General features: G+C 60.3%; 1 protein-coding gene across 1 annotated transcript in view; it reads left to right on the forward strand.

The window, feature by feature from the left end:
• CPSF1 (cleavage and polyadenylation specific factor 1) overlaps positions 1–9,757 on the forward strand; it is a gene marked incomplete at its 5' end in the record, with an annotated part of 72,496 nt that overhangs the window by 22,792 nt on the left and 39,947 nt on the right. The window contains 4 exon segments of the mRNA XM_039714732.1: positions 2,463–2,537; positions 6,290–6,379; positions 8,012–8,153; positions 9,041–9,219. Of these exon segments, the coding sequence (XP_039570666.1) occupies positions 2,463–2,537; positions 6,290–6,379; positions 8,012–8,153; positions 9,041–9,219 (486 nt within the window).

Here is a 9,757-nt window from a genome sequence, read left to right on the forward strand (position 1 = left end):
CACAGCTGGCCACCTACTCCTTCGAGGTACTGTCACCTGTGTGTCACCTGTCACCTGTCTGTCACCTCCCTGTGACCCCAGCCTGGCCACCTACTCCTTCAAGGTACTGTCACTGTCACCTGTCTGTCACCTCCCTGTCATCTGTGTGTCACCTCCCTGTCACACACAGCTGACCACCTACTTCTTCAAGATACTGTTATTGTCACCTGTCTGTCCCCTGTCTGTCACCTGTGTCACCTGTGTCACCTCCTCGTCACCTCTCTGTCCCCTCCCTGTGAGCCCCAGCTGGCCACCTGCTCCTTCATGGTACTGTCACTGTCACCTGTCTGTCGCCTGTGTCACCCCCCTGTCACCTGCATCACCTGTGTCACCTCCCTGTGACCCCTAGCCGGCCACCTGTGAGGTATTGTCATTGTCACCTCCCTGTCACCTGTGTGTCACTTCCTCGTCACCTCCCTGTCACCTCTCTGTGAGCCCCAGCTGGCCACCTGCTCCTTCATGGTCGTGTCACTGTCACCTCTGTCACCTCCCTGTCCCATCCCTGTGACCCCAGCCTGGCCACCTACTCCTTGGATGTATTGGCACTGTCACCTGTCACCTCTGTCACCTCTGTGTCCCCTCCCTGTGACCCCAACCTGGCCACCTACTCCTTGGAGGTACTGGCACTGTCACCTGTCACCTGTCAGTGTCACCTCCCTGTCACCCCAACACATACTCCTTAGAGGTACTGGCACTGTCACCTGTCACCTGTGTCATCTCCCTGTGACCCCCAGCTGGCCACCTGTGAGGTATTGTCATTGTCACCTCCCTGTAATCTATGTCGCCTCCCTGTCACCTCCCTGTCAGCCCCAGCTGGCCACCTGCTCCTTCAAGGTACTGTCACCTGTCACCTCCCTGTCACCTCTGTCCTCTCTGTCCCCTCCCTGTGAGCCCCAGCTGGCCACCTGCTCCTTCATGGTACTGTCACTGTCACCTGTCTGTCGCCTGTGTCACCCCCCTGTCACCTGCATCACCTGTGTCACCTCCCTGTGACCCCTAGCCGGCCACCAGTGAAGTATTGTCATTGTCACCTCCCTGGCATCTGTGTCACCTCCTCGTCACCTCCCTGTCACCTCTCTGTGAGCCCCAGCTGGCCACCTGCTCCTTCATGGTCGTGTCACTGTCACCTGTCTGTCACCTGTGTCATCCCCCTGTCACCTGTCGCCTGTGTCACCCCCCTGTCACCTGCATCACCTGTGTCACCTCCCTGTGACCCCTAGCCGGCCACCTGTGAGGTATTGTCATTGTCACCTCCCTGTCACCTGTGTGTCACTTCCTCGTCACCTCCCTGTCACCTCTCTGTGAGCCCCAGCTGGCCACCTGCTCCTTCATGGTCGTGTCACTGTCACCTCTGTCACCTCCCTGTCCCATCCCTGTGACCCCAGCCTGGCCACCTACTCCTTGGATGTATTGGCACTGTCACCTGTCACCTCTGTCACCTCTGTGTCCCCTCCCTGTGACCCCAACCTGGCCACCTACTCCTTGGAGGTACTGGCACTGTCACCTGTCACCTGTCACTGTCACCTCCCTGTGACCCCAACCTGGCCACATACTCCTTAGAGGTACTGGCACTGTCACCTGTCACCTGTGTCATCTCCCTGTGACCCCCAGCTGGCCACCTGTGAGGTATTGTCATTGTCACCTCCCTGTAATCTATGTCGCCTCCCTGTCACCTCCCTGTCAGCCCCAGCTGGCCACCTGCTCCTTCAAGGTACTGTCACCTGTCACCTCCCTGTCACCTCTGTCACCTCTGTCACCTCTCTGTGAGCCCCAGCTGGCCACCTGCTCCTTCAACGTACTGTCACTGTCACCTCCCTGTCATCTGTGTGTCACCTCCCTGTCACACACAGCTGACCACCTACTTCTTCAAGATACTGTTATTGTCACCTGTCTGTCCCCTGTCTGTCACCTGTGTCACCTGTGTCACCTCCTCGTCACCTCTCTGTCCCCTCCCTGTGAGCCCCAGCTGCCCCTGTCACCTCCCTGTGAGCCCAGCCTGGCCACATACTCCTTCGAGGTACTGGCACTGTCACTGTCACCTGTCACATCCCTGTGAGCCCCAGCTGGCCACCTACTCCTTCAAGGTACTGTCACCTCCCTGTCACCTGTCACTGTCACCTGTCTGTCCCCTCCCTGTGATCCCAGCCTGGCCACATACTCCTTTGAGGTGCTGTCACCTCCCTGTCACCTCTCTGCCACATCCACTGTCACCTCTGTCACCTCTCTGTGAGCCCCAGCTGGTCACCTGCTCCTTCATGGTACTGTCACTGTCACCTGTGTCACCTCCCTGTCAGCTGTGTCACTTGTGTATCATCTGTGTCACCTGCCTGTCACCTCCCTGTCGGCTGTCTGTCACCTGTGTCACTTCTGTCACCTCCCTGTGTCCCGTGTCCCCCCGTGTGATGGCGCTGTCCCCGTGCCAGGTGTGTGACAGCATCCTCAACATCGGGCCCTGCGCCAACGCCGCCATGGGGGAGCCGGCCTTCCTGTCCGAGGAGGTGAGGGGGAAAAAACCCCAAAAACACCCCAAAAACCCTAAAATCCACCCTAAAACTGACCCCAAACCCGGCCTTCCTGTCCCACCCCAAATGACCCCAAACCTGACCCCAATCCTGACCCCATATGGTCCCAAAGCTGACCCCACCCCTGACCCCACAGCTGACCCCAATCCTGACCCCACAGTTGACCCTATACCTGTCCCTATACCTGTCCCTATACCTGTCCCTATACCTGTCCCTATACCTGTCCCTATACCTGTCCCTATACCTGTCCCTATACCTGTCCCTATACCTGTCCCTATACCTGTCCCTATACCTGTCCCTATACCTGTCCCTATACCTGTCCCTATACCTGTCCCTATACCTGTCCCTATACCTGTCCCTATACCTGTCCCTATACCTGTCCCTATACCTGTCCCTATACCTGTCCCTATACCTGTCCCTATACCTGTCCCTATACCTGTCCCTATACCTGTCCCTATACCTGTCCCTATACCTGTCCCTATACCTGTCCCTATACCTGTCCCTATACCTGTCCCTATACCTGTCCCTATACCTGTCCCTATACCTGTCCCTATACCTGTCCCTATACCTGTCCCTATACCTGTCCCTATACCTGTCCCTATACCTGTCCCTATACCTGTCCCTATACCTGTCCCTATACCTGTCCCTATACCTGTCCCTATACCTGTCCCTATACCTGTCCCTATACCTGTCCCTATACCTGTCCCTATACCTGTCCCTATACCTGTCCCTATACCTGTCCCTATACCTGTCCCTATACCTGTCCCTATACCTGTCCCTATACCTGTCCCTATACCTGTCCCTATACCTGTCCCTATACCTGTCCCTATACCTGTCCCTATACCTGTCCCTATACCTGTCCCTATACCTGTCCCTATACCTGTCCCTATACCTGTCCCTATACCTGTCCCTATACCTGTCCCTATACCTGTCCCTATACCTGTCCCTATACCTGTCCCTATACCTGTCCCTATACCTGTCCCTATACCTGTCCCTATACCTGTCCCTATACCTGTCCCTATACCTGTCCCTATACCTGTCCCTATACCTGTCCCTATACCTGTCCCTATACCTGTCCCTATACCTGTCCCTATACCTGTCCCTATACCTGTCCCTATACCTGTCCCTATACCTGTCCCTATACCTGTCCCTATACCTGTCCCTATACCTGTCCCTATACCTGTCCCTATACCTGTCCCTATACCTGTCCCTATACCTGTCCCTATACCTGTCCCTATACCTGTCCCTATACCTGTCCCTATACCTGTCCCTATACCTGTCCCTATACCTGTCCCTATACCTGTCCCTATACCTGACCCCACAGCTGACCCCAAACCTGACCCCAAAAACCCCAAACACACCCCAAAAACAGCCCTGGGACCCTAAAACCCCTAAATACACCCCAAAAATCCCATAACCCCAAACCCTGCCTGTGCTCGGGGTACGGCAAGAATGGGGCACTGACCGTGCTGCAGGTACCCAGAAACCCCAAACCTGACCCCAAAAACCCCAAACACACCCCAAAAACAGCCCTGGGACCCCAAAAACCCCAAACCTGATACCAAAACCAGCCCTGGGACCCCAAAAACCCCAAACCTGACCCCAAAACCAGCCCTGGGACCCCAAACCCTGCCTGTGCTCGGGGTACGGCAAGAACGGGGCTCTCACCGTGCTGCAGGGACCCAGAAACCCCAAACACACCCTGAACTCCAAAACCCCAAACCTGCCTTGAACCCCAAAAACCCCAAAACTCTCCTGGACCCCACAACCCCCCCTGAACCCCAAATCCCTCTGAACCTCCAAAACTCCAAAATGTCCCTCATCCCCAAATCTCCCTGAACCCCAAATGCCCCTGAACCCCAAAACCCCAGAAACCCCCCTGAACCCCCAAACCCCAAACTACTCCAAAACCCCTCAAACCCCAAAACACCCTAAACCCCACAGATGCCCCTCTGAACACCAAAAACCCCAAACCTCCCTCAACCCCAAATCCCCCTGAACCCCAAACCTCCCTGAACCCCAAAAACCCCAAAACCCCCCTAAAACCCCAAACCCCCCCAGACCCCACGCCCTTCCCCCGCACCGCTGAGTCCCCCCGCGGGAGGTTCCCGGGGGGCCGATCCCGGTGCCAGAGCAGGACTGGGGTGAACCAGGGTGACCCCAAAGTCTGGGGGGCGCCTGTATCCCCCAGGGACACCCCAAAACTGTGGGGTACACCCCAAAACCTGCCTGTATCCCCCAGGGACACCCCAAAACTCTGGGGTACACCCCAAAACCCACCTGTATCCCCCAGGGACACCCCAAAACTGTGGGGTACACCCCAAAACCCGCCTGTATCCCACAGGGACACCCCAAAACCTGCCTGTATCCCACAGGGACACCCCAAAACTGTGGGGTACCCCAAAACCCACCTGGACACCCCAAAACCTGTGGGGTACACCCCAAAATCCATGGGTTACCCCAAAACCCGCCTGTATCCCCCAGGGACACCCCAAAACTGAGGGATACCCCCCATAAAGCTGAAACCGTCCCGTGACGACTGTCCCCTCTGACTGCTGCCCCTGTCCCTGACAGTGTCCCTGTCCCCTGACTGTGTCCCTGTCCCCATCGCTGTCCCTGTCCCCATTCCCTGTCCCCTGACTGTGTCCCTGTCCCCATCGCTGTCCCTGTCCCTTGACCGTGTCCCTGTCCCCTGTCCCTGTCCCCATCCTTGTCCTCTGTCCCCATTCCTGTCCCCATCACTGTCCCCTGTCCCTGTCCCCATTGCTGTCCCCTGTCCCTGACAGTGTCCCTGTCCCCAGCGCTGACCCAGTCCCTGCCCCCTGTCCCTATCCCCATGTCCCTGTCCCCATCGCTGTCCCTGTCCCTGTCCCCTGTCCCTGACGGTGTCCCTGTCCCTGGAAAATCCATGGGGTACCCCAAAACCCGCCTGTATCCCCCAGGGACACCCCAAAACTGAGGGATACCCCCCATAAAGCTGAAACCGTCCCGTGACCACTGTCCCCTCTGACTGCTTTCCCTGTCCCCGACAGTGTCCCTGTCCCCTGACCGTGTCCCTGTCCCCTGTCCCTGTCCCCATCCTTGTCCTCTGTCCCCATTCCTGTCCCCATCACTGTCCCCTGTCCCTGTCCCCATTGCTGTCCCCTGTCCCTGACAGTGTCCCTGTCCCCAGCGCTGACCCAGTCCCTGCCCCCTGTCCCTATCCCCATGTCCCTGTCCCCATCGCTGTCCCTGTCCCTGTCCCCTGTCCCTGACGGTGTCCCTGTCCCTGGTCCCTGACAGTGTCCCTGTCCCCTGACCCTGTCCCTGTCCCCATCACTGTCCCTGTCCCCATTTCTGTCCCCTGTCCCTGTCCCCATCGCTGTCCCCTATCCCTGACGGTGTCCCTGTCCCCTGCCCCTGTCCCCATCACTGTCCCTGTCCCTGTCCCCTGTCCCTGTCCCCATCGCTGTCCCTGTCCCTGTCCCCTGTCCCTGTCCCCATCGCTGTCCCTGTCCCTGTCCCCTGTCCCTGTCCCCATCGCTGTCCCTGTCCCTGTCCCCTGTCCCTGTCCCCATCGCTGTCCCTGTCCCTGTCCCCTGTCCCTGTCCCCATCGCTGTCCCTGTCCCTGTCCCCTGTCCCTGTCCCCATCCCTGTCCCTGTCCCTGTCCCCATCCCTGTCCCCGTCCCCTGTCCCTGACGGGGTCCCTGTCCCCATCACTGTCCCTGACGGTGTCCCTGTCCCCAGCGCAGCATCCGGCCGCAGGTTGTCACCACCTTCGAGCTGCCCGGCTGTTACGACATGTGGACGGTCACCGCGCCCCCCCCGCGGGAACAGGTGGGTCCCTGTGTCACCTGTGTCACCCCCTGTGTCCCTGTGTCACCTCCCTGTATCACTGTGTCCCCCCATGTCACCCCCCTGTGTCACTGTGTCCCCATGTCACCTGTGTCACCCTCCCCGTGTCCCCTGTGTCACCTGTATCCGTGTCACTATGTCCCCATGTCGCCCCCCTGTGTCCCTGTGTCATCCCCATGTCACTGTGTCCCTGTGTCACCCCTTGTGTCGTCCCCTGTCATCCGTCATCCCCCTGTGTCACTGTGTCCCTGTGTCACTGTGTCCCCATGTCACCCTCCCTGTGTCACCTGTGTCACTGTGTCCCTGTGTCACCCTCCCTGTGTCACTGTCCCCATCTCTGTCCCTGTGTCTCCTCATGTCCCCGTGTCACCTCCTCTGTCACCATGTCCCTGTGTCTCCTCATGTCCCCGTGTCACCCTCCTGTGTCACCATGTCCCTGTGTCTCCTCGTGTCCCCATGTCACCCTCCCTGTGTCACTGCCCCATCCCTGTCCCTGTGTCCCCTCCTGTCCCCATGTTTACTGTCCCTGTGTCACTGCCCCCTCTGTGTCTTCTCCTATCCCCTGTTGTCCCCATGTCCCTGCGTGTCCCATGTCCCCATGTCCCCCCATGTCCTTCTGTCCCCTACTGTGTCTCCATGTCCCCCTGTCCCCACCTGTGTCCCCCTGTCCCCCCACGTCTTCTTTTCTCCCACCATGAGCCCCTGTGTCCCCATGTCCCCCCATGTCCTTCTGTCCCCCTGTGTCCCCATGTCCCCCTGTGTCCCCATGTTTCCTCATCCTGAGCCATGGAGATGCCACCTCACCAAGGTGAGGGTCAGGGGACATCATGGGGATGGTGCCACGGGGACTGCCTTGGTGCCACATCCAGGGCTTCACTGCCCACAATGTCCCCTCATTGTCCCCATGTCCTTCCCTGGGGACAGCACCCATGTCCTGGTGGCTCTGATTGCCATGTCCCCAGTGTCCCTGGATGTCCCTGATGTCCCCAGTGTCCCCCCAAGGGACAGTGACCTGGATTTGGGGCTGACCTGGGGGCTGGCCCTGCCTGGTGTCCCCTCATTGTCCCCATGCCCCTCCCTGAGGACAGCACCCATGTTCTGGTGACTCTGTTGGTGCCATGTCCCCTGATGTCCCCTCAGGGGGCAGTGACCTGGATTTGGGGCTGACCTGGGGGCTGGCCCTGCCTGCTGTCCCCTCATTGTCCCCATGTCCTAGCTTGGGGACAGCACCCATGTTCTGGGAGCTCCATGGCTGCCATGCCCTAATGTCCCCATGTCCCCTGATGTCCATGATGTCCCCAGTGTCCCCAAGGGACAGTGACCTGGATTTCGGGCTGGCCTGGGTGCTGGCCCTGTCTAATGTCCCCTCATTGTCCCCATGTCCCTCCCTGGGGACAGAACCCATGTTCTGGTGGCTCCGTGGGTGCCGTGTCCCCTGATGTCCCCGATGTCCCCTCAGGGGCAGTGACCTGGATTTGGGGCTGGCCTGGGGGCTGGCCCTGCCCAGTGTCCCCCCCATGTCCCTCCTTGGGGACAGCACCCATGTTTTTGTGGTTCCGTGGGTGCCATGTCCCCTGATGTCCCCAATGTCCCCGGTGTCCCCGGTGTCCCCAGATCCTGCAGACGGGCCAGGAGATCCTGGAGCTGGACACGAGCGGCTTCGCCACGCAGGGCCCGACCGTGTTCGCCGGGAACCTGGGCCAGGGCCAGTTCATCGTGCAGGTGTCCCCGCTGGGGCTGCGGCTGCTGCAGGGCGGTGAGTGACACTGGGGACACACCTGGGGACAGGGACACACCTGGGGACAACCTGGGACACACCTGGGACAGGGACACAGCTGGGGACACCTGCAGTGACATCAGGGGCTCCCATGGGTGCCCAGGTGTCCCCAGGTGTGGCACCAGGGGGGTGGTACCCGCAGAGGTGGCACCGGGGGTGACACCAGGGTGGCGCCTCCAGGTGGCTCCTGAGCTGGTGAGTGACAGGTGACAGCAGCAGGTGATACTGGGGGGTGACACTGGGGGGTTCCTGCTGGTGAGGTGACATTTGGGGTGACACAGGTGACCCTGAGGTGACATCGTGCATCGTGTCCCCTGCAGTGACACAGGGTGACCTCGGGGGTGACATTGCTGTGACACTGCTGTGACACTGCTGTGACCCCCTGGTGACACTGCTGTCCACACAGTGAGCCCGCTGCACTTTGTCCTCATGGATCTGGGGTGACACAGGGGGTGTGACAGTGCTGTGACCCCCTGGTGACACTCCTGTCCACACAGTGAGCGCGCTGCACTTTGTCCTCATGGATCTGGGGTGACACAGGGGGGCTGTGACCCCTGGTGACACTGCTGTCCCCCCACAGTGACCCAGCTGCCCTTTGTCCCCGTGGTTTTGGGGTCACACAGGGGGTGTGACAGTGCTGTGACCCCCTGGTGACACTGCTGTCCCCCCACAGTGACCCAGCTGCACTTTGTCCCCGTGGGTTTGGGCTCACACAGGGGGTGTGACAGTGCTGTGACACTGCTGTGACCCCCTGGTGACAGTGCTGTCCCCACAGTGACCCAGCTGCACTTTGTCCCCGTGGGTTTGGGGTCACACAGGGGGTGTGACACTGCTGTGACCCCCTGGTGACAGTGCTGTCCCCACAGTGACCCAGCTGCACTTTGTCCCCGTGGACCTGGGCTCCCCCATCGTGCACTGCGCCGTGGCCGATCCCTTCGGGGTCCTGCTCAGCGCCGAGGGCCAGCTGGCCACCTTCACCCTCAAGGGGGACACCTACGGTGGCCGTGCCCCGTGCCTGGCCCTGCAGCGGCCCCCCGTGTCACACGTGAGTGCCACCAGTGTCCCCAAACCCCCTCAGCTGTCCCCAACCCTGCCTGGCCCTGCAGCGGCCCCCCGTGTCACACGTGAGTGCCACCAGTGTCCCCAAACCCCCTCAGCTGTCCCCAACCCTGCCTGGCCCTGCAGCGGCCCCCCGTGTCACACGTGAGTGCCACCAGTGTCCCCAAATACCCTCAGCTGTCCCCAACCCTGCCTGGCCCTGCCGCGGCCCCCCGTGTCACCCGTGAGTGCCGCCAGTGTCCCCAAATACCCTCAGCTGTCCCCAACCCTGCCTGGCCCTGCAGCGGCCCCCCGTGTCACACGTGAGTGCCACCAGTGTCCCCAAATACCCTCAGCTGTCCCCAACCCTTCCCAACCCTGCCTGGCCCTGCAGCGGCCACCCGTGTCACACGTGAGTGCCACCAGTGTCCCCAAACCCCTTCAGCTGTCCCCAGTGTCCCCAAACCATCCCCAGCCCTTCCTTAACCCTGCCTGGCCCTGCTGTGGCCCTCCGTGTCACACGTGAGTGCCACCTGTGTCCCCAA

The sequence above is a fragment of the Passer montanus genome, unplaced genomic scaffold (genome assembly GCF_014805655.1).
Source record: "Passer montanus isolate IOZ18808 unplaced genomic scaffold, ASM1480565v1 scaffold306, whole genome shotgun sequence".
NCBI lineage: Eukaryota > Metazoa > Chordata > Aves > Passeriformes > Passeridae > Passer > Passer montanus.